At 37.7% G+C, this 25535-nt stretch overlaps 1 protein-coding gene across 2 annotated transcripts in view; it reads right to left on the bottom strand.

The window, feature by feature from the left end:
* The window catches only part of VPS41 (VPS41 subunit of HOPS complex), a 225180-nt gene that overhangs the window by 63303 nt on the left and 136342 nt on the right, over window positions 1–25535 (bottom strand). For both annotated transcript variants that reach the window (XM_061414519.1, XM_061414520.1), the window contains exons 11-19: window positions 20719–20816; window positions 17153–17282; window positions 15382–15497; window positions 13908–13964; window positions 11513–11574; window positions 10596–10677; window positions 8157–8249; window positions 1893–2020; window positions 321–465 (exon numbers count right to left, since the gene is read on the bottom strand). In XM_061414519.1, the coding sequence (XP_061270503.1) occupies window positions 321–465; window positions 1893–2020; window positions 8157–8249; window positions 10596–10677; window positions 11513–11574; window positions 13908–13964; window positions 15382–15497; window positions 17153–17282; window positions 20719–20816 (911 nt within the window). The remainder of the gene's footprint in view (window positions 1–320; window positions 466–1892; window positions 2021–8156; window positions 8250–10595; window positions 10678–11512; window positions 11575–13907; window positions 13965–15381; window positions 15498–17152; window positions 17283–20718; window positions 20817–25535) is intronic.

Genomic DNA, 25535 nt, shown 5'->3' with positions numbered 1-25535 from the left:
TCAAGTTATGATTGCTTTTACAGAAAAACTGCATCAGCTAAAGGAGTCCTGAATGCCAACTACTAAAGGAACATCTGGCGAGGGTCAGAGTGTTCTGAACAGTTAGCATACAACAGGTTATGTGATTTATTAACTACTCCAGCATGTGGACAAATGTCTATAAAAACTTGGGACAGCACAAATAATTTATCAGTAGTAAAATAAGAAACACATTATAACTGATTCACTTTGTGTACACTTGAAACTAACATACACTATAAATCAACTATACTCCAATAAAATTTTTTAAAAAATAAATCTTAAAAAAAGAAAAACATTACCTCAGAATCAAAATCCATTAATAAAACAATTTTATCCTTGATAGAACTGAAAAGATTATGTTTGTGGATCAACTGGAAAACATCCTTGTGTCTTAATGTTAGGTATATTTCCAAAGCATTGCCATAGTTTTTGTCGTAGGTATACCTGGTAAGACAAAGGTTTTACATTAATGTTCATCAACACTTCTAATAAAACATGAAGACATATTCAATAAATCATGTTTTACTTTAATGAAAACTGAAACACTTGTTTAGAGAGAAAAGTTAACTTTATTTAGAAAAGTGTTCCTTGGGATTGAACTATATGTGACCAGTAAGTATTTCTTTCTCAGAACCTTGAGAAAATTTTAGGAAATTGAAAATATTCTATTGTCAATAGTCTGTCAATATTGACAAAAACTAATTTCCTACAGAAAACTCTCAAAATGTTTTAGAGAAATCCATATACAAAGAAATTATGACCCCCAAATGAAGGAAATTCTTATTCTAGTAATAGAAAGTTACAATTCTTACAAACAGTAGTCAGCTGACAGATGGGTGATATTCCAAAAGCTTATCTGTAAGGAGGTTGTATAAAATTCAAATGTGTTTTTGTGTTGAAACAATGTTTTTCACATTGCTTAATTTCGCAAGTCAGCTCCTAAAGGCCAACTGATGCTAAGCCGCACTGGGTCCATTATTAGTACTAGAGAATTATCAGTACTATTAGTGTTAGTAACGAAAGAATCCAAGGAAATCTAGAACAATGTTTCCAGAAGAAAACCATTAGTGTTCCAACTCAGTGCCACAAACAAAACTCCTTTGGTGGAAAGTCTTAACAGCCCTGATACTGGGTCATTGGGTTTACTTTTCCTGGTCGCGGGCAAAAGAGGTAAGAGTGACAGAAGGGTTTGTCTGAGATGGCGGGAGTGTGAGGAGGGACTGAAGCAAGGTGGTCTTCTGAGATTAACTACAGTGTGCTTCTTGTTTCACTAATCAAAGGTCCTAGGGCACAGGGGTACCTTATCTGTCTGTATCTCAGGCATTTAGCACAAAGCCCGAGTCACTTAAAGTGCCCAAAAATACAAAAAGCATTGATCAAGCTTCCATATTCTGAGACCTGACTCAGTGCCAGGCACTGCACTCAGTTCTTGATTAAGAAATTTCATGAAAACCAACCCATACGGAATTGCCCCCAGTAATCTTATAAAGAGTCTACAGTTTGAAAAGTTTACTAACTTGCAGACCCAAGAATGACAGAAACCAGAGCCTCACTGGGAAAATGACTCGCTGCAGTAGTCTAAGACCTGGCGTCCTTCCCTCCCCAAACCACTGCCTCCACCAAGTGGTGCTGACCAAAGCTCCTCTCCTCTGGGAAATAAATTACAACTGTACAGTCTCACACATTTCCCTTACCTTACCTTCTAGCTGTACACTGGAGGCTTACGAAAAGTTTTTTTTACTAAGAGTGAATATAGGAAAATGGTACATACAAACTTGCATTCTCCCAATTCAGTTTGCCAGAGCTAAAATATGAAAACTTTTCATGACGATTGATTTGGGGGGGAAAAAAAAGCATTAAAATATACTCACAATTCTGCCAGGGTTTTAAGTAAGGTCCTGTTCTGACTATCTTTCTTCAGGTGATCCCGAACCGCTTGAACTATTACTGAATTGTTGTACAGATCTCCCGGCCATTCTCGAATCAACGTGGCAAAACCCTAATCGAGGGGGAAAAACAGAACACTCTTTAAAAAGGAAAGCAATCCCATGAGTTCAAACAATGCCTGAAAGTTTCATGGAAAACACACAAAACCATTTATGATGAAAACATTGGTCCATAAACATATCATCAATTTTCAGACTATGGGTTTGGTGGTGGCAAGGGAGGCAGAGAATGACCACATATCCATTTCCATTGGCCATTCCTGAAAAGTGAAGTGGGCAGAACCATCCCTGCTCTTATTATTGGAGGAAATGCATGAGGAAGCGAGGCCCCGGGGTCCTTCCATTAGGCACCACTGCACAGAGTTTAGGTCTACTTGCTCTCTCCTCATTGTGGACTAATGGTAACACCTGGAAGGCATTCTCTGACATCTTACAGATACTGTCCAAGTCAGCTGCGCAGCCAGCACTGTGCAGGTGGTGGCTTTGCTCCCATGGTGGAATCACCCAGCATCCCACGTTCAGCAAGTTATTATCTTCCTTCCACTGGGTGCCTCTAATTCTAGTTTTGTTTAGGGATTTGGGACTTTGGTTCAAGTTTTATCCCCTGCTTTTACCCTGACTCTTTCTGGATTTCAAAATTTGTGGTTCTCATAGAAAATTCCAGATCCCCTGATTGAATCCTGTCTCCAGTGCTATGGATCCTGTCTCCAGAGCTTTCCAGTGCTGTGAGCCAGTGTCCTGGACAGCCTCTGCAGTGCTGATCCCTAATTTTAGCCCTTGTAACTCAAAGTACTAGGGAGCAGTTTACTTACTGATCTTTGGCAACTTTTAGGGGGGAAAAAAAACAAAACCAAAAACCTTAAATGTTTCTATAGATAGCAGAAGAAATAAAAATATTCACATTGAAAAAATTATTAATATTAAATAACTCAATGAATGCCTTAATGAGGCTTCTCTGGTGGTTCAGATGGTAAAAAATCTGCCTGCAATGCAGGAGATCAGGGTTCAATCCCTGGATCAGGAAGATCTATTAGAGAAGGGAATGGCAACCCACTCCAGTATTCTTGCTGGAGAATTCTATGGACAGAGGAGCCTGGTGGGCTAGTCAGACAGGACAGAGTCAGACACAACAGAGTAACTAGCACTTTACTTCAGTGCCTTAATGAACTTTTAATTGGTTTAAATGATACTTAGAAATACTTTTAATTGGTTTAAATGATACTTAGAAATGAAACAGCATGGTGGAATTTGCTTCTGTCAAGTACTAGGATTTGGTAAGAAGAAAAATCATAAGAGAATAAGGAATATAGTTTCAAGTCCAGTTTCAACTCAAGTATCCCCTGGGAAGGATGGCAAGATATCAAAACAACAGTCTGTGTATTTTCTATTCAAACTGCAACTTTCCTTCATGTGACCATGACTACAGTTTGATCTGTGAGATTTGGGAAGGAGATTCACTCAATAAAGAGGATATATTTTATAAAACCATTGAATCACAACATTAAAATATTCTCTGAATCAAAATGATACTTTGGATCAAGTACAAAGGATCAAGTTTCTGTTTTCTTAAGACTCTGTAATTTATAAGATTAAAAGAAAAATGTCCTGACAAGATTTCCACCCCAATACTAGCAATTCTCAGTAGCCCTGAGACCAGGAATAATACTATTTAGGGAAAGATGAAAGCTTGGCTCCTTTTTTATTTTCCTGATTCAGTTAATAGCCTTGCAGCACTCCCAACTTCTAATGAAAATAAGACAAAATGACCGGTCACACTGCATGAGTAAAAATGAGACGACTCCAACATAAACTGAAATAAACACTAATCACATTTCACATTAGGCTATTCTCTGCTTAACTGATTTTATGTATCTCTGATTAAATATGACGAAAAATACTGATGAAATTACCCTGAAGCCTTTATTAATAATTAGAAGACACAGTTATCAGGGAGCTATCAGGATTCAGTGGCAAAGTAAGAGAATCCCTTGGTGCCCATCATAGGAAGTAAAAGGTTAAGGACTACTCATTAAACGAAATGCCACAAAAATCACCCCATTTTTAACATGCTTATATATCTGTTATTAATATTATGAAGCAATGCTTAACTATTTAATTCTGGTAGGCTATAAATTAAAAATTAAAAAGTTTCAGTAGAAACTCCATACAAAGAAATCATGAAGCACCAGTACCTTCAAGAAAATACTTTTAATTTCATATATTTTTTTATTATATTTTTTATCAGTGTTTAAAAAATAATTTTATTTTTTGGCTGTGCTGAGTCTTTGCTGCAGGCTTTTCACCAGCTGCAGAGAGTGGGGGCTACTCTCCAGTGGCGGTTCACAGGCTTCTCCTTGTGCTGGCTTCTCTTGTTGCAGAGCATGGGCTCTAGCGTGTTCGGGCTTCAGCAGTTGCAGCTCCCGGACTTAGAGCACAGGCTCTATAGCTGTGGCTCATGCTTCGTGGCATGTGGGATCTTCCTGAACCAGGGATTGAACCTGTGTCTGCTACATTGGCAGGCAGATTCTTTACCACTGAGCCACCAGGGAAGCCTCTTATATTTTTAATCTGACCTTTAGTACTATTTTTCATCCACATTATGTGTGATCAAGTGTTGCTACACAACACTGCTATCTGATCAACTCCATGACAGTTTAATTCAAAACTAAACATGAAAGAATGATGGGAGCTAAAATATGAATTACTTACAAGAGCTTATGACAAAATCAAATTACTCATAAACTTCTTAATAAAATGACTAGGAAGACACCCTAAAACATACAGCAAAAAAAATCTATAAGCTTTAAGTTTTGCTTATTTATTCCACTCACAGTCAAAAGTTTTCCAGATATGAATCAACAAGATACCTTTAATGATATAGGATTTAAAAGTTTCTGGAAAAAATTAAGGGTTGAATAATGAATTGTAAGAGAATCACACAAATAATAAAATTTCTTTTTTTATTGTTAAATTACATTACTTTAAAAAGAGGACAAGTATACTAAGCTTTGGTATTTTGTTTTTTGTTTTTTTAATTTAAACTTATTTATTTTAATTGGAGGCTAATTACAATATTGTATTGGTTTTGCCATACATCAACATAAATCCACCACGGGTGTACACGTGTTCTCCATCATGAACCCCCCTCCCATCTCCCTCCCTGTACCATCCCTCGTATTTTGAAATAAAGTTCATATTCTTTCCATATTTTCACAGAACACTCACAATTCTTTTTTTTGGGAAGGTGTACAAAGATGGAATATTTATGACAATTATTCTAGGTACTCAGAACATACTGGAAAGAAACAGGAACAGTCCATTACAAGTCTTTTTTCACTGAAGAAACCTTTTCCAATAACTTCAACCAATAATTATCTCTCATTTTTTTATATAACACATTACTCTGCCTGTTCTACATATTTTCTAGTTACTTGAAGCTTATTTATACAGTGTCTCCAGTAGGAGAAGGCGATGGCACCCTACTACAGTACTCTTGCCTGGAAAATCCCATGGATGGAGGAGCCTGATAAACTGCAGTTCATGGGGTCGCGGAGTCGGACACGACTGAGCAACCTCCCTTTCACTTTTCACTTTCATGCATTGGAGAAAGAAAGTAAAGTCGCTCAGTCGTGTCCGACTCTTTGCGACCCCATGGACTGTAGCCTATCAGGCTCCTCCATCCATGGGATTTTCCAGGCAAGAGTGCTGGAGTGGATTGCCATTTCCTTCTCCAGGGGATCTTCCCAACCCAGGAATCGAACCCGGGTCTCCCGCATTGTGGCAGACGCTTTACTGTCTGAGCCACCAGGGACCCACTCCAGTGTTCTTGCCTGGAAAATCCCAGGGATGGGGGAGCCTGGTGGGCTGCCGTCTATGGGGTCACACAGAGTCAGACACGACTGAAGTGACTTAGCAACTTAGCAACCAGTCTGTAAATCCACTGAAGGCTGGGACTGTGTTTTCCTCTTGGATCCAAATGAGTACTCAGCCCAGTCCTCAACCATGGTAGGTTCTAAAGATGTGTTGAATTGAACTGAATAGGAAATAAATAGGAACCATGCTCCTAGACTGCATGAGTTAGAACCTAGAATAAATGGCATACACCATTACCATAAACTCTTCTGTACAGATCTAGAAAGGAATAGATCCAGGCCGGGAGGGAAGATTGGATCATGACACTAGAACACATGCTAATAAGAAAAGAACATGAATAAATTGTCCCATTAGTATGCACAATAAATATTTTGTTCAGTTTTAATTCATACTGAAGCACTTAATCCCTCCCTATGATAAAAATACAGGCTTATAACAGTAAAAGAATTACATTGGTGATGCAGGCATCGGAATGCTTGAATTGAACATATCCAGGAACACTTGGCTGACAGTAACTGAACAAGTCCTTGTGTTATTAAAGGATTACAATCTTAAAAGTCCCTTTAGATCTTAAGCTCTAAAATAATCTCAGAGTGAGAATGTAGTATTTGCATTATTACGCTTCTTTAAATGGACTCAGTAATTGGTTAAAAAAGTGCCCGAGTAGGCACTCAAAACACAGTTCTTTTTCTCATGCCCTCTCCGATTGCCTCTTTCTATTTCTACTAACCTTTCTGCAAGTCACCACACATTCTTGTGGGAAGGAGGAAAGTTGTAAATAAAGTCTTCCTTATTTTCAAAACGTAACATTAGAATGTGTGAAGGCAAGGACAACTTGTAACATGCTATGAGGTACCAAAAATGAAAACAGATCACTGGGTTAGGCTCCTGAACATTAGTAGGAGCTGAAGATGGCACCACTTTCATGAAAGACTGTGAAGGTTGGACAGAAGCTGGAGAAGAGGAGCCCATGGTCTGCAATCTACCAGGGAATGGATTGTCCCAGCAGCAGAACTTACCAGCCTTGCCTGGAACCTGCCCACCAGAAATCTCATCTTTCCCTCTGGTCAGAAGCAGGAGAAGGCTGAGTCTTTCCACAGCAGTTCGTGGACAGCCTTATGAGAGCACCTGGCATATGATGTAATAATTTATCTGTTTACCTTAGGGGTTTGTCAACCTCAGGCCTGCTGACATTTAAGGACAGAATTCTTTGTCATAGGGAGCTGTCCTGTGCATTGAAGGATGTTTAGCAGCATCCTGCTGGCCTCTACCTACTAAATGACAGTGTTACCAATCTCCCAGTCATGACAACTAAAAATGTCTCCATCACCAAGTATTTCTGGGCAAGTGAGGAGGGGGGGGGGTGTCTGCCCCTGTTGAGAACTGCTGGTTTACATGCTTGGGTGTGACTAAGACTATGAGCTACTGCTAAATGCACATCATTTCATTCACACCTGCATGCCTAATGCCTAGCACATTCCTGGAATACAGCAGGCATGAAACAGATTTTCTGAATAAATGTGTGTTAAAGGAACAACTTTAAAAATTATAATCCATTTTGGGAGACTTCCATGACGGTCTAGTGGTTACGACTTTGCACTTTTACTGCCGAGGGCCCAGGTCTGATGGCCTGATTCCTGGTTAGGAAATTAAGATCTCGCAAGCCATATGGCATGGCCGGGAAAAAAAAAAAAATCCATTTTGGGTACATGCAAACACCAAATTTAAATTCAAACCTAGGCATGCCTATTATATATGGCCATGGGCAAGTTCTCTCTTTAATCTTTAGTTCTCTGTAAAATTGGATATTACTAATATAATGTTGTTGGGAGTATAACATCAACAGGCCAGTGAAAGTGCAGAGTATATAGCAGATAAGCAATTTAAGTAGTTTTCTCCTTAATCAATAAGCAAACAGATCACTTCCAATTTCCTTCCTGCCTCCCAACTTCTCTAATCCTCCTTTGGCAAAGTTCTGCATTTCAGAAAGTTCTACATTCTTCAGGGTAGTTAGAAGCATGGTTAGCAGATGCTATTCTATCTCTGAAAACCCCCAAATGGTACTTGATCCTTTTCCTTTAGCTCTATCAAGAAGCTAGCTTTAATAAATCTTCAGAATGTCCACAGATTAGACATTTTCTCTAATAAGGTGTACGTATTTTTAATTGTCATCAGAGTGTATGTACCCCCAGTTTCATCGACCACAGAAGCTGCAAAGCTGCTGCCTTTAAATCAGCTGCTGCTCCACTGTGCTATTTTTCTAGATTTCTTAACATTTTCCACTGAAAACAAGATGACCATGTTAGAATGTCATACCTCATAATCACTTTCCAAAAATTCATGTAAGATCATTTCATAGATGAGTGGTTTCAGAACTGGATCCCCTCTTGGCAAATAAGGACTAATCGCCTAAGAAAAGAAAAAGAAAGAAAAAAAAAAACTTTAAAAAGTAGCAAAGTAAAACTGTACTGCAATAGGCAGCAAATATAAAAGAATACATTAAATTTTAAGGCAATAGAGTACTTTGGAAAAATATTATGAAGATAAAAGATTCAAATAAGCTCTTTTTATAATACAATATATTTTTAAAAGTACATATGGGGTGTCTACATGTATGAATAAATTTGAAGCAAAAAAATTAACTGTTAAGTAAACTTTCTCTCTTCTTCTTGATGAATTAATGAAAATCTAAGTTATAAGAGAGAATGTCACAGAAGTTACATGACATCTATTCATGTTTTGAAATTAAGGGGAAATATATCTTGCGTTTTTAGCTTTCTCAGTGATGTATTAAAAGTTTCCAATTTCCAAACACTTGAAAATAGCTCTGCAGTGCACTACCTTACCACTCACCATGCTCTGTCCTGGGGACCCAGAGCTTGGGGCACTGTCCCAGGAGCTCACAGCCTCAGAGGGAAGTATGCTGATATCTAAACAGCCAATTGTGTGCTAAATGTCTTGAAATAAGGATGAACAGGAAGCTGTGGAGAGGTGGATCTTGGAGACTGAAGCAGAAGTGACAGATGCCAGAGGGAACAGCATGGGTAAAGGCATGGCACCATGCGCACCCACTATGCGTGCAGGGAGGTCAACACGGTTGGAGATGAGGCTCGAGAGAAAGCTGAGGGCGGTCATGAAAGGAATCTGGATTTGATACTTTCAGCAGGCGGGGATGAGAGGAACATGCTTATTTTTTCAAATAGCTAATTCCTGGTTGGGCTTCCCCTATGGCTCAGTGGTGAAAAATATGCCTGCAAAGCAGAAGACTTGGGTTTGATCCCTGGGTCGCTCCCTTGGAGAAGAAAATGGCTACCCACCCCAGTATTCTCGCCTGGACAGAGGAGTCTTGTAGGCTTGTGAGACCATGAGGTCTCACAAAGGATCGGACATGACTGAGCAACTAACATGTTCACTCTGGGTTAGGGTTGTTCACAGATCTACCAGAAGGCCCTCGTAAGAGCTCAGGTGGGAGTTAAGGCAGTGGTACTGGAGGGGGAGAAAAGGCCCAATCAATACTGATGATATGAAACTGACAAGGATTGGCAACTAAACAGGAGGAGGAGGTAAGTTACATGTTCTCATCAGGACAGTGGCTATTAAACATGGAGAAATAGGTATATTGTGATGTCATACACACAGATTGAAAGGAGAAAGACCATGCTTAGGTGGGAATGGATTCACATTAATTTGAGTGACCATTATCAGCAGTATGTACACACGAGGTAAAATGGCCACCACAAAGTTCCAACACAGATATGGAATTCATACGGAGTTCTGAGTGATGGAGCCATCATGGTAAAAATGGCCACAGGACTGGAGAAGACCCTCTAGGATTGACCCAATAAACATGACCATAAGTGTCCTGGAGGGTCTCCCAGAGAAGACTTATATTTATGGGGCAAGGACAGGATGAGGCACAGGGCTGGCCAGCTGAATAACTGCAGTTTTTAAAAGCATATTCATAATTCTAGGACAGCACTGAAAAGGCTCACAAAAACTGAGAAGTGAAAATGTTTCACACATACCTACAGGCACAGGAATACTTTACTGATTAGTTTGGATGTTACACACTAAATTGAAAGATTAAAGAAATGAAATATCAAAATTATTTGTTGGAGCTACCTGGTCAAAATGTTTCGTCTATCTTCCAGTAAGTAAAATACTGGAAAATGCATTAATTATTCAGAACATGTGAAAAAAGCCTTCTGTTTATAATCTACTATGATGAGACCATACCTGTTCTCCATACTCATTAAAAAGAACATTAAAACTTCATCTAAACACTGAGGGAATTGGAGGGACATAAAAACATGAACATATCGTACATGTAATATATATGTATATATTTTATGCACATAAAATATGAACCAGGCTCCTGTTTTGTAACTAATTTCTAAAAGTTTTTCTTTCTAGTTGAAATGGTACTCGCTTCCCAATAAAGAGCTGATTACTACTGTCTTAATTTTATTTCCATTTCAACATTAATATTGTTGTCATTGTTGTTTAGTCACTAAGTCATGTCTGACTCTTTTGCGACCCCATGGACTGTAGCCTGCCAATCTCCTCTGTCCACAGAATTTGCCAGGCAAGAATACTGCAGTGGGTTGCCATTTCCTTCTGCAGGGAATCTTTCCAATCCAGAGATCGAACCACAGTCTCCTGCACTGGCAGGTAGATTCTTTACTGCTGAGCTGTCTGGGAAGCCCTCAATATACTACATAGAAAAATTAAGAGTTAAAAATAAAGTTTGCTTACCTTAAGCTGTCCAATTTCTTTAAATTTATAAACTTCGTATTCCCAGAGTGCTGCATTTTTCCCAAGAATTTTCTGGCATTTGCTGGTTGTAAAAAACATCCCAGGGAGAAAGAAAGTATAAATAAAGAAAATAAACAGAGACAGAATAAGCAGTCATTTCCCCCAGTGGTTTAGATAAATCTCTTATCCCAGAGTTTTGACAAATTTCCATCTCAAGTGCCAATGAACATAAAGGTATTTATTACTGGTACTCACTTGACTGCATGTGAGTTGATGGAAATCAAGAAAATACAAAATACTTATACATAAAGATGAATCCCTTTCAGAAGACTTTGATAAGGGTTTTCCCAATGATTTTCCTGTTCTGCGTTTCCTACTTAACCAGATGAATGCTGCTAGTTTGGGGACCTTTTATGCCTTGAAAAAATACCATCATACTTACAAGTATCCATTTAAACTAATTTTTCACTGGCTTTAAATAATGGACTACAAAATCAGTCTTTAGAACATTAGAATTCTACCTCAGTGCATAATACGGAAAAAAATGTTTATGTATGAATAAAACTTTGATTTACACATCAAAGAAACACATTTCCCTAAATCAGGGAACAAAAATGTAGGCCTGAAGACTATTTTTCCAGGCTGTCTTATAAAATGGGTAAAATCTCAGACTGTTCATGTATTTTGAGACCTCTTTCATTGAGAAAAATATTTTTCATTTGGTAAAAATGAGACATTAGGTGGGTAAATAACATATATCAATTCATTCTGTGGTTAAAACTACTACTATTCAAAACTACCCGTTAGAAAAATGTAAAAAAAAAAAAAAGTCAGTTGTAAAGAATGACTTCTTTGTATTGCTAATATGGCTCAATTCTATTTATATTAACAAATAGTTGTGAAAACATCTTGATTACCGTGCTGCTATATCATACTCTCCTCTTGCCACCAGGTGGTTTATATACGCCAAGCCGATGTCCTAGGGAAAATGAAATGAAGGAATTTCCTAGTTAACTGGAATGCGTGGAGACTGAAAAAGTTGGCTTAAAGCTCAACATTCAGAAAACTAAGATCATGGCATCCAGTCCCATCATCATGGCAAAAAGATGGGGAAACAGTAGAAACAGTGGCTGACTATTTTTCTGGGCTCCAAAATCACTGCAGATGGTGATTGCAGCCATGAAATTAAATGACACTACTCCTTGGAAGGAAAGTTATGACCAACCTAGATAGCATATTAAAAAGCAGAGACATTACTTTGCCAACAAAGGTCCGTCTAGTCAAGGCTACAGTTTTTCCAGTGGTCATGTATGGATATGAGAGTTGGACTATAAAGAAAGCTGAATGCCGAAGAATTGATGCTTTTGAATTGTGGTTTTGAAGAAGACTCTTGAGAGTCCCTTGGACTGCAAGGAGATCCAACCAGTCCATCCTAAAGGAGATCAGTCCTAGGTGTTCATTGGAAAGACTAATATTGAAACTCCAACACTTTGGCTACCTGACGCGAATAACTGACTCATTTGAAAAGACCCTGATGCTGGGAAAGATTTGAAGGCAGGAACAGAAGGGGACGACAGAGGATGAGATGCTTGGATGGCATCACCGACTCAATGCACATGGGTTTGGGTGGACTCTGGGAGTTGGTGATGGACAGGGAAGTCTGGCGTACTGCGGTTCATGGGGTCGCAAAGAGTCAGACACGACTGAGCAACTGAACTGAACTGACTCTTAAGAAAGATTAGTTCCATGCAAAAGCATCTGCATTAGAAGCTTAACTCAATATATGTAAAAAAAAAAAAAAAGAAGAAAAAAAAAACTTAGATTTTTAAGTTCTACTTTATGTACAAAAAAATCTTTTGTGCAACTTCTTCCTAGATGGCAGAAATGGTAGAAGCCCATTTCTCTCTGTTTGCCTTGTCCCAGGAAGGAAATATCCAGGCATGATCAATGTAGAGGACATGCCCATTTCAAGAGTGAAGGGAAATACCCAAAGTTCTTAGTTGATTCAATTTTACTTTAAGGACGACTACGTAGGAAATCATATTCCAAATCTGTTGGAACTACAGGATGAAGAAAGGGTGACTAACTTTATTTCTCTGAAAATCACAGATCACACTATCTATAGTGAGTCTACAGGTTCAGAGAAGAGATGCCTCCTTTGCAGAGTCAACTTGTCCAACCTTTGTTCCCTGTGTTCCTTTAACCTTAACCTGATTTTATCTCTTTCCCCTTATAAGCATGTTAAATGTCTCTCTTACACAAAATACCCAGGACTACCAAAACCTGTCCATGATGTCATAGTCCCCACCTGCAGTCTTGAATCTTTTCCACTTTGCAGCAAGCCTAATAGTCTCTATTCTACTCAACTTCATCATCTCCTATTCACTTTCACTCTGCAAAGCATGTCAAGAATAAATAATACATGTACGGAAAATGTACTTGTCACTTTCATGTTACCAAATCCAATGCACAACTGACTAGCTAAGCTTGTCTTACTTTTGACCTGCTTACTTCAATTATACACTTGTACTGGCAGGACTACTCCATTTCTAGATTCTTCCTTATTCTCTACAATTGTCAATGAATAAGTTCCTGAGTTATTTTCTTTGTATACTCTTTGAGAATTAGGCTATTTTGAAGAATTTTAAACAGAAGTTTAAGGTGGGAAAGTGCAGGGAAAAGGAATCTGCATTGGAACCCAAATAGCCACAAAAGACTAATCTTCTAATCTGCATTTGTCAGCCAGGGTCCTGGGCTAGATGATCTCCAGAGATCTTTCACACTCAGAGAATACCATTTCTTTTCTGGCTTTTCATCCGCACATTCATTGTCACAGTTAGCAAAGAAATGGTCTTTTATTCACAATATTTTTCCAGAGTCCAAAATGTAATAAAAATGTATCTGATGTCCTAGATTAGTCACCATAACAAAATAAATTGGGTCTGTTCTTAATGGAGACATGGAAGCAATCTAGCTTTATGAAACTATTCTCTTGATAAATTTCATGATAATGTGATTTTACCTACAATTTAAAGAAACTTCCCCACACATAACTGGAAAGCTTTGTATTTAAAGGGTATTTATAAATCCAGTTTCCAAATTACCTGAGACTGCCTCCTAGCAGGTGTTCAAATTTCTTGTTTACAAGCAGAAACTGATCTAATAAAATGAAATATTCTGACCTCACAGGCTAGAGAATTCATGGGAAATAACTTCTCAAAATGTAGGAAGAATCTGTTCTCAAATTACTTGCAGTCTCATAACTTATTGAAAGGTAAAGTTATATTTCAAATAGTAAAATTATATACTTACCAGAATCTTATGTCTTTTAATGTTCTTTTGGCTAATTTCAGCTGCCATCAAAGCTTCCTATGTTTACAAAAGCATGACAAAGGAGGAGGGGGAAAAAAGGGAGCGGGTAGGAAAGAAAGATATTGAGGTTATAAACACTATATTTATTATGTTTTAAAGTTATGGGCTACATAAATAAGCCCCGCTTTCCCATGGCTTTTACTTCAAGCACAGGAATTTTTAATGTTATGGTTGAGTGAACCTCACTGAATTCAAACTGAAACAAAAGCAGTCAACCAAAATGAAGACTTCTCTTATTTCCATGTGAATTCATTTCCACATTAGGATACTGGAATCACATTTCAGACACAAATTAAAATACAACAAAATCTCCTAGGTTCAAAGAACAACAACAAAAAAATCCATCTGTCATTCTAAATCTGTTTGACATGTTTAACCGAGGGGCACTTTTCCTTTATGAAACATAAAATGTAACCTATATACATACATGTAGGTATAACTACAATAAGATTTTGAAAATCTCTGATTCTATTTTTATTTTATTAAGTTTACAATGATTAGTTTACCACAACTGTTTGAAACCCTAATTTATTTCTTTAAGAAGCTACTGGATTCAAAGCTATCAAGGTAACAAAGGTTGATATTTAAACCTTTAAATATCAATAACAATAAAGTATCAATACTTGGACTCCAATATTTGGAGTATCAATACTTGGATTCCAGAGAGTTTATATATTATCAACTGGTATCAATACTTGGATTCCAAAGAGTTTATATATTATTCAATAAAAACATTTCTTTTCAAATCATGTCAGGTGGTTACAAACTTAAAGCACCAAATAAATGGACTATTTTTTGTTTTTTAGCTAACTAGCAGATAAGCCTCTCCAGAGAGCTTCCCTAACTAAACCACCACAACGGTGCTTTTGCAGCAATTAAAATGTTTTCCTTTTTTTAAAAAAAAGTCATGATGGGACATTATACTCAAACTAGTCTGACCCAATACTCAATGAAGTGGACAACATCATTTTATCTAAAAAGACAGTTCAAACCATCCTAAATGAGTATAATTTGATAGCTTTATTTTTACATATGAACTAAGCACAGTATAAATGAACTAAGCACAAGATAAATTATTTCACTAAAATATTCAAATAGTTGATCCTGAAATACTAGCTCAATTTTATTTTCCTTAAAAAACCACCAAATAAACACATCAGTAGGCTGGATTTAACCTACCCCCTCCCTCCATCACCAACTCTTCCTCCACTGACCAGTAAAGCCAGTCAACCTCCCTGCCATCTTTATTCCCTCTAATTTCTGAAAACCATAGTGGAAAGTTATTAGCCTCCCACATATTATTAGCTTAGAGCATTCTAGTTGACCAGCATGAAAGATTTATTATAAAAAATGCTTTTATCCTCTTTATGTTACTGATTTGTCAATACTTTGAAAAAAGTAAAAGCAAAACTACTTCATATTTCTTCTTTTCAAGAAGCCAGTCGATGTGGTCATCTTGGTCTCGTTCCTTCGCTACAACAACATCCCTTGGACTCACGATGTAGAAGAGTGACTCCCCTTCTGAGTACTCTAGAGATAAGAGAAGAGAGGAACAACTTGGGTGACTCAATAGGAGAAACCTTGGCAGTGGTTTGGGAGGACTTGGTTAGACTACCCAACTTTAAGACTGAGTGGAAAACTCTCCTACCTTTGAAATACATGTGTTTGGCTGTGTTTGAAGAGGGTGGGAGACTAGAGGTGAGAATGTCAGAATCTATTTCAGTGTTTTAAAAAATATTTACATATAAAAAAATTTGAAACAAAAAAGAAGGAAGAGAAGGAGGAAGGAAAGAAGAGAAGGGAGGAAGGAAAGAAGAGAAGGAAGGAAGGAGGGTGGGAGGAAATACCAAAAAATCTTTAAAGAAGTAAGGAGGGCTTAAAAATTATGTTTCATAATTAACATTCTGACCTCAGTTGAAAGTGTTGAAAATTCTTGGTGTCTATTATATATAATTTATCTACTGTATATAAACTTTATTGATGGGCATTTACGGCACTGTTCTATTTTTACAGAACAATTACGCCCTACAGTTGGCGATAAATGTTTCCTCCTCATCAAGGTCAAGGCCATCTAAAACATAAATGACAGATGCCCCAAGGCCTGGGGACATCATCTATCACTGCAGCATGTTGTGCACAATGCCGATGGTAAGGGTTTCCTGCAGAATTCAATTATAAAATCTATTTGAAAGGGTTTCTAAGTGTGCAGCCAAGTTTGCTTTAAGGAGAAATACCTCGACTGGATGCATTCTCTTGTGAGTCATATTTGCTTTTTTCTAAGTCCAGAACAGACACTCCCATTTCCCAGTTGATCAAGGGCCTCATATAAGAAAACTCAGATATAGGATATTTCTTCATTTCTCTTGACCAAAATAACTGACAATACTCTCAAAATATGTTAATTGTTTTTAAAGAAGGAAAGATTGTCTCAACAGCCAAAGCTGTTCTATTTTTTCATCAATGTATTTTTCAGGAAAAGAGTAACACCAAAAGACCCTGATGCTGGGAAAGACTGAAGATAGAGGATGAGATGGTTGGATGGCATCACCAACTCAATAGACATGAGTTTGAGCAGGCTCTGGGAGTTGGTGATGGACAGGGAAGCCTGGTGTGCTGCAGTCTACGGGGTCGCAAAGAGTCAGACACCACTGAGCAACTGAAATGAACTGCAAATACAGATGCCCCTGGTATGACTACAGAGTAATGGTTCTCCTTTTATTTCCAAGCGGTGACTAAATGTATTCATTCATCTACTCGACAAATAATAGCAAAAGTCTAGTATGTACCATACACTCTTTCAAGCTCTGAGCATTCAGCCACAGAAGGACAATTTCTCTGCCAACCCAGAGTACACCCGAGTGATATGGCAACCACAGAACCATGCTGCTTGACATCACTGTAAGTCAGGTGTCACATTAGTTAGGACAGGAGACCAAATGTAAGAATGAAGACCACAAAGCTTCCTTACCTTGGTCTTGGCCCCATCTCTACCCCTCCCTTCTGCTCTGGGAACTCAAGCAAGTTCTCCAGCATCTCTGGGCCTTGGCGTCTTAATTTTCAACATGTCCAGATTAGCTCTAAGAGCCTTTCAACACCTTGATTTAAACTTCTGGTTGTGCTACTCAGGTGAAGGGGAAAAAACAAATATAAGAAATCACATGAGTCAGATCCTTGATCTCTCTCACCTAAGTGATAATCTCTACATTCATTTTCCTGAAAGCCCCTCACGGTGAGAGCATCAGAAGAAATCTCTTCACAAGTCTCCGAAAGTGGCTGGATGATATCCAATCTGGGTCTGGCGCAGTATTCTCTTTCCTGGGGAAGGAAGAAAGGCTCACTGGAATTACATTTCTATAAATGATACAAATTAATTCTGCTGCTACTGCTGCTAAGTCGCTTCAGTAGTGTCTGACTCTGTGTGACCCCATAGACGGCAGCCCACCAGGCTCCCCTGTCCCTGGGATTCTCCAGGCAAGAACACTGGAGTGGGTTGCCATTTCCTTCTCCAATGCATGAAAAGTGAAAAGTTAAAGTGAAATCGCTCAGTCATGTCCGACTCTTAGTGACACCATGGACTGCAGCCTACCAGGGTCCTCCATCCATGGGATTTTCCAGGCAAGACTACTGGAATGGGGTGCCACTGCCTTCTCCGAAATTAATTCTAGGTAGCCATTATTAAATGCCTTGCTTTGATAAATTTGGCAGATATTAGCTCTTCTCACCAGCAGCTGTGGATAGCTTCAGCAGTGGTTTATTCTGACCCTTTGTATGTATTGTATGTATGTATTATATTGTAATGAGATATACAGAAGAGACAGCACTGTACCATGTCAGCAGTCACGGCTGGCTACTGAACACCTGAAAGGTGACAACTATGACCGAGAAACTGAGTTTTGAATTTTATTTAATTTTCATTAATTTCAATTTAGATAACCCCATGAGGTTGGTGACTACAATTCTGCAGTTCTGGACCAAGACAGAAGGGGAAAATATGCTTTAATGAGGGCCTATGACAATTCCACTAGCTTAGTAGGTGACTATCTACAGATTACTCTCCTGAGTCCTTAAATCACCCTTGGGATATATTGTTCCTCATTTTGCAGAGGAACGAACTGAGGATCAAAAAATTTACTGAGGTTAAAGTTATGTAAGTAAATGGTAAGACTGGGATTTGTGGAAAAACTGGGACTATACTTGCAATCAAGTTTGTTTTACCGTAAAGCTCATGCTCTCTGGGTATTCAGCACAGGGGCATGAAACATGTACTTGGACTATCTTCCAAAGCAACAAGAGCTAATGCAGTGTGGCACTGTACAGAGAATGCAGATGAAAGAAGCAGCGTGAAAGAAGTCCAGAACGACCCCTGAATCTCCAAGGTCCCTCAATAAAGCAGTAAGCCTCACAGATCCCTTTGATCAATTTTGTTAGGTTAACTGAGAAACCATTAGGTTAGTACTGCATTTCATACGTTTAAAGCATTCAAAACTTTAACGAACAACTGCAAAAGGTCAACTGGTGGAAGAAAAAACCCCAGTGAATATACAGGATAATTGATCAGATCTGTGGAGAAATGACAAATATCTTAATTTGAAAACAACAAAAAAGGAAAAAAAGATTTGAGTATTTTTAAAAACATTAACAGCTGTTAACAATGACCAAAAAAAAATCAAAATCAGAATCAAAAACAGAAAAAAAGATTGAACCAAACAATGTTAAAAGAAAACCACCTGGCTAGACCATATAAACAGTTCCTTCATATGTAAGAAATCCATCAGCAAAGTGATGGGTGAGAAATCCATATTCTCACTATTTTACAACTTTTGTTCACTGGTCAAACAGCCCTGCTTATGTGTGAACTTCCAGGGAGCAGGAATTTGGTCCTGTTGACTTCTTTATTAATGAATGAAAAAAAAAAAAACATTAAGCTTCATAGATTAGGTTATATCAACGAAATGAAATAGGTCACAAGCACCATAAATAATGATGGGAGACTGCACAGCCATATGCACAGAGAATGGAATGATGCTCCTCAAAATACAGCAACACAGAGGAGCTTGTAACTATCACTACAACCATGTGGGGACAGGCATGAAGGTCAAAGATATGACGGGAAAAATATGCTGGAGTAACATTAAGCCTGGTAGAAAAAAATTTGTTTACTGTTGCATTTAACCTGTCTATTTGATATGAAAAGTGGGGAGGGCATAGTTGGCCCCAAGCATGCTTCTTTACTATTTCTGCCTTAATTTTATCAGTTCATTTTGTGCTGAAGGATTTCAGGTGTCCTTTGGTGGTACAGAATACGAAGAGTTATGTACACCAACACACACGTTTTTAAAACATCTCTAAGACGTTCACTTCTTCCTCTGAAAAAAATTCCATTTTCTAATTTGCTCTTTGAGGTTGGCCTTTCTTGGGTTTTACTCCTTTCCAATATTCTCTTTTATTAGCAAAGGTTTCCTTCCTTTCCTTCTTTTTTTGGTCAGTGGTTTATTAGGCTTTCCCTTTTTCATTTTACTGCCTCTTTCCTTATGTCTTTCAATCACATTCTCAATCCTCCCCACACTCCTCATCAAAAAGCACTGTATTTACTCCCTCAGGAGCCACTGCTTTTCTTTCTTTTCAAAAAAATAAATAAATAAAATAATAATAAACTGATGTCCTGCACAGGGCTAGAAGCCAGTCCTATTGATTTTAGCAGGTTTGAGTGTTCACTTAAGTCTGCAGCATCCCATTGCCTAGCAACATCGGCACCCAGAGCTCCAGGTTACTATAGCGATGGCTTCCTGATGCAAGAGCTTGCTCAGAGGAATGCTGGAGAGCAGCTACCACTTCAAAACTGGGACTCCCAGGGTTTTTCTCCCCATTTTATTCTCTGCTGTTTGAAAAAGGGGAGAGAACACAGACAAGGGGAACCCACTCACTGTAGAGGGCTAGATGATCAATTGTGTTTCTTTTATACACAGCATCCAAAAGAAAATCCTTTACAATAAACTCTCCTTGTTTATACCCTGAAGCCACCCCTAGCCCCTTCCTAGCAGGACCTCTGGACTCTGACAATAAAGACAAACTAGGAATGCAGCCGACCTAGGCTTCAAAGAAAGACTCAGTATGCAGGGCCCTCCACTGGACCCTATAACAGGCTTCATTCCAAAGTCATGTATAATGAAATGCTGATTCTCTGCTGCTTCCTATTAGCTATGCATTTCATACCATCATTTGCACTGATAACTGAGACTTAGCAAGAATCTAATTTCCAAGCAAGAATCAAGCTACTCAGAATCACTAGGCCATTGGGAAGTAAACAAGTATGTCTGGACCACAGGAAATAATGGACTGCCCTCTCGGTAATTCACTCTAACCACAGGGACCTCTGCTGATGCTGCAGATCAACTTCATCGCTGTCATTTCAGTTAATGCACAGTGTCAGCTTAGTTTCTTCGCCTTTCAACAAGAGGAAATCCTTCATTCCTTTCGACTGAAATACCAGGAGAGATGGAAAAAAATAAAGAAAAATTAAAAAGAAAAAAAAGAGACTCCCTTTTGTTTGGCAAAAGGAACAAAGGCAACCAAGGAGTGGAGCTTCTGAAAGGTAAATACATTAAGTCTGCAGGGTAATCTCTGCCCTTGTTTTATAGGTCAGGAAGTTCTGCTAAGGCTGGATCTGAGTTCTTCCATGGCAACAAGATCTGGGGGAAAATGCTACAGATGAACCTGCACTTCCCATTGTATTTTAGGTAAAAATAATTACCATTTTTTCAGAAACCTCCTTTACGTAGGAAAGTACAACAAGCTGATCACAGAGAGGTGCCAGTCCACTGATGTAGAATTCAGTTTCAAACTGAGACACTGCAAACAAAAGGGAGAGAAGATTCACCATTAATAGCAGCAAAAAGCAGCACACAAAGGAAAAAAACACATCTACTATGAACGCAGAATAGACTCATTTTAGAAATTTAACATAAAGGTGACAGAGATAAACATACTTTCTTGATGATAATCAGTATCAGAAAAAGATATCTGGGAACTTACACTTGAAAAATTCTTTTACAAACAATAAGCAAACTCGACAACAGTAGTAAGCATGAATGGTGAAAAGTGACATTACCTTGTTAGTTTAAAAATGACAGAGTTAAGCCCCATGAAGACACTTTGAAATCCATAAAATCCAATCTAAATTATTCAGTAACAATTTTAAATTTAAAAAACTAAATATTTTAAATAAAAAATACTATTAATGACAAAAATACTTCTAAAATAATTTAAACACCAATTTAAGTCTTTCACAATTAGGGCATTACCATGGCATTATGGTCATGAGAAAAGCTCTTGGTAATTGTGAAGCTATTAATACTCTTAACATTTAATAATCATTTTATCTAAACTCTAAAATAAAAAAGTGTAGATACAGATAACATGATGATGAAACTGATGCTAATTCTGCAGTATTAAATAAAGGTCAGAGAAAATAAGAAATTCCTCTTTTCTTTTAAAAAACAGTCATTAAAACTTAGTTCTATTTCTTCTATTGCATCACCTAAGAATATAGATTTAATTACAATAAACCGCAAAGATCTTACAGACAGCTCAATTGTAGAAGTACAAATACTTCTATAGATGATTCTAATGACTAGCTGTTGTACTATTTATAACAAATGACTGTTTAAGCAACTAATTTAGGGGATGGTTTGTTACACAGCAAAGCTAACTGATACAGTATTAGTACCAGGAAAAGACTCTTCCATGAATTATACATTGCACTGATAAGATTTATTTGGGAGTAAACTCTCATTTGAACACATCACATTTTCTAAGAATTTCTTGATTCAGTTCTTATCCACAGTTCTGTGGTATCTGCTTCAAATTTAGTTAACTTTTATGATAAAATGGCCATCTTTTCCAAACCAGGAGAACTCAGTGTAGCATACTGGAAACAATATTGAACATGGAGTCAGGAAATCGGAGTTGTAACTGCAGTTAAATTAAACATGGACAATTCATTTTGATTTCTGCTGATATAACTTTTCTCATGTATAAAATAAAGATATCAGAGTAGAAATAAACCCATAATACAAATAAAATGAGGGGTTAGTGAATTTTTCTTCTTCCTCCTCTCCATTCTCCTCATAAATCACTTAGTGTTACTTGTCTCTGCTTATCTTTAATGCCTACTCCTTATACGACTGTTTTCAAAATTTAATTTTCATACCAAAATGAAACAGGATAATAAACAAAAATAGTTAATGTCTCTTTCCAGGTGGCGCTAGTGGTAAAGAATTTGTCTGCCAGTGCATGAGATTTAAGAGACGCAGGCTTGATCCCTGGGTTGGGACAATCCCCTGAAGAAGGAAATGGCAACCCACTCTAGTACTCTTGCCAGCATAACCCCATGGACAGCGGAACCTGGCAGGATACAGTCCACAGTCACAACATTGTGTAGCCAGGCACTGAAGGTTGTGAAGAAGTTTCCCCAGTGCTATGTGTGAATGTAGCGTGTGAGCAGGGACAGAGTAGGGTTGGAATGTGCAGATGCTACTGATCGGTGTGGGGCCACACATGACCTAATGACCAGACAGGTGTGAGTTTCATATTCTTGAAGACATACAGGCCTATTAACAGGAGGTTTTGGATGCCAGTACTCCTGAGGTTGCTTAAACTCTGTTTAGTAGAGTGGGACTTGTGTTCTTCTTTACTAAATCACATTCCATTACTGAAATGCTCCATATCCAGTTCCCTTACCAGCAATTTGGGTGAAGATCAGTCAGTCAGAGGTGCCACAGAGACTGCTTCATGGGACTCACATGGAGCCTTTGGGGTGCCTCTCTGAAACAGGAACCCATGGGAAAGCAACATCTAAGAAATTGTGGGTGAATGAGGTATTCTCCCCACTTGAGATGCCAAATGGGCTGTTAGCCTCACTGCCAAGAAGTATCAGACAGTACCCATCCTAAAGGTAACCAAATGCACATCAAGGCCTTGATATATATGCATGACTCATAAGACATAGAACAGAAAAGTTAGAAAATAATTCTACATCCTGATTTCTGTCAAGAGCTTGGGTTAAGACTGAATTGAGTTAATAATGCATAAAGTTTCCTATTATTTAATTAAGAACAAAATAGAATATCTAAGATGTTCTTAAAACAAGGCAATAATGTGAAGAAGCAGATATCTATTTCCCTCAATTCCAGATACTGTCGCAAATGCTTATTTGTTAAGAGCTAAAGCTGTCTATACTTACTAACAGAAAATTAGTAATAATTTAGGTAGAAATGACATGCAGTGTCTAAATGACAAACAAAAAACAAAAAGAAATGTTATTTATGAAGAAAAGATGTGGTATATAAAAACAGCATTGTTAAGATTTCCAGAGGCACAGTTAAGCAAGTTACCACCATTCAGAAAAAGTTGTAATTCAAGTAATTCTTTTCATTTTATTAAAATGATTTCAAATCAACAGAAATCTTATGGAAAACAAAACTGCAATTACAGTCACACCCACTATGAGTTATAATTTAAGAATTCTTAAATAGTGGCTGCTTTTCTTAGCTTTTTATATTCTACCACTTAGAAATTCATCTCCATGAATACCCATTAGTAATGGTATCATGTAAAAAAAGGATTCACATCCTAGTTTGAGGTCCTAGTTTAGGGAAAGGTCTACAGTTATTCTACATTAAAAAAAGACACTTCAGGGACTTTCCTGAAGGTCAGAGGTTAAGACTCTTGTGCTTCCAATGCAGGGGATTGACCAGTTTGATCCCTGGTCAGTGAACTAAGATTCCACATCTCATAATGTGGCCAAGAAAAATAAAAACAGCAAAAAAAAAAAAAGACTTTTTAGGATGAACCATGGGGTTCTGTTTTACTACTTACTAAGGTAACAGAACAGGACTGTTTTAGGATCCATCACGATTCAGTGTATTCTTTATACTAATGCTAAATCCTTGAAGGGCTGGTTAGAAACAGTGGTGTCAGAACGAATAGAGAAGTACAAGAAATATTCTAAATGAACAGATAACAATGAAGAGAGTTAGAGAAAGAAACACTGGATGGTAACATTTATTCTTCTAAAGAACATATGTAAATTATGTACTGTTTATCGACCAAATTTATAAAATGTCTTCATGTCATTACTGCCTTTCTATTTCAAAATTTCTATAGACTGATCAAAGTTTCAGTTAATTTATTTTCCCTGAAATATATTTTCCAAGAGTTGTCATAATTTTAATGAAAAAAAAAACTCATTAAAGGAAAATAGTTTGAACATAGGTGGTTTATGGTTCTCATACCACAGAATCTTTCCATTATCTGAAAAAGATAAATCATAAAGAAAAAAAAGACAACTTCTGTTGGAAAGCACTAAGACAAAATAGAAAGCAAAAGCTGGGGAGCAAGGGGGAAGAAGAGAAAAATGCAGAATTTCTAGAGAAAGCCACAAAAGACAGTAGCTATACTGCAGATCAAGGAGGTGTAGAAAGTGAGTTGGTGGTTCTAGGGCCCTGCAGGAACTGCTCTGGGGTCCCTGAATTATGGTGGAAGTAAGCCAAGATACCCAGGTTCCATCCTTGAGTTGGGAAGATCCCCTGGAGAAGGAAATGGCAACCTACTCCAGTATTCTTGCCTGGAGAATCCCATGGACAGAGGAGCCTGGTGGGCTACAGTCCATGGGATCGCAAAGAATCAGACACGACTGAGCGACTGAGACTTCCACTTTCAAGCGAAGACAACATGACAGCTGCTGCACAGCTTTCACCCTGATGGAGACAGAGTCACTGTGCTCTACTTTATTCAGGAGGATAAAGCATTCCTAGACGTGTTGTAAGAAATTATTCAAGAAAAGAAGAGATTCTAAGCAGAATAAGAGAGAAGGAGAAAGAAAGATTCAGAAGGATTATTTACATAAAAACTGTATTCAAGGAGTTAATTGGATCCAGAAAGAGGGCAATTCTATACAGACCCAATCTAGAAGAGAAGCTTCAGATCTTGATCGGTGCTATTCAACAGAGTATTAACTTAAGACAAAAACATAACTTATACATGTAAGTTTTTCTAGTAGCCATATTTAAGAGTAAAAAGAGATGAAATTTTAAAAAATATTTTATTTAATGTAATATATCAACATACAACTATATCAAGCGAAAACATAAAAAAATACTGAGATAATTTACTTTTTATTTTCACACAAGTCTTTGGAATCCTAGACACAGCACATCTCAGCCCACATCTGCCACATTTCAAGCACTTAACAGTTAAAAGTGGCAAGTAATTACCTTATTGGACAGCACAGGGTCCAATTATAGGGTCCAGATACCCTATAATTTTTTGTCTTTAAAAATTAAGTAATTTTACTCAGGTGTATCTTGATGATGTGCATTTGGGTTATACTTTTCATATACACACTGTACTATTTTAATTTACAGTTTCTAGGTTTTATATCTATTTTGTATCTGTTTTAAAACTAGTTTCAGGAAATTTCTCTTGAATTACTGTTTCTGGTATTTACTCCATTTCCTTGTTTTGTTTCCCAGGACTCTTATTTGCAGGCTAAACTACCTTTGCCCATCT

The sequence above is a fragment of the Bos javanicus genome, chromosome 4 (genome assembly GCF_032452875.1).
Source record: "Bos javanicus breed banteng chromosome 4, ARS-OSU_banteng_1.0, whole genome shotgun sequence".
Lineage (NCBI taxonomy): Eukaryota > Metazoa > Chordata > Mammalia > Artiodactyla > Bovidae > Bos > Bos javanicus.
This window is presented reverse-complemented; position numbering and strand designations above follow the sequence as displayed.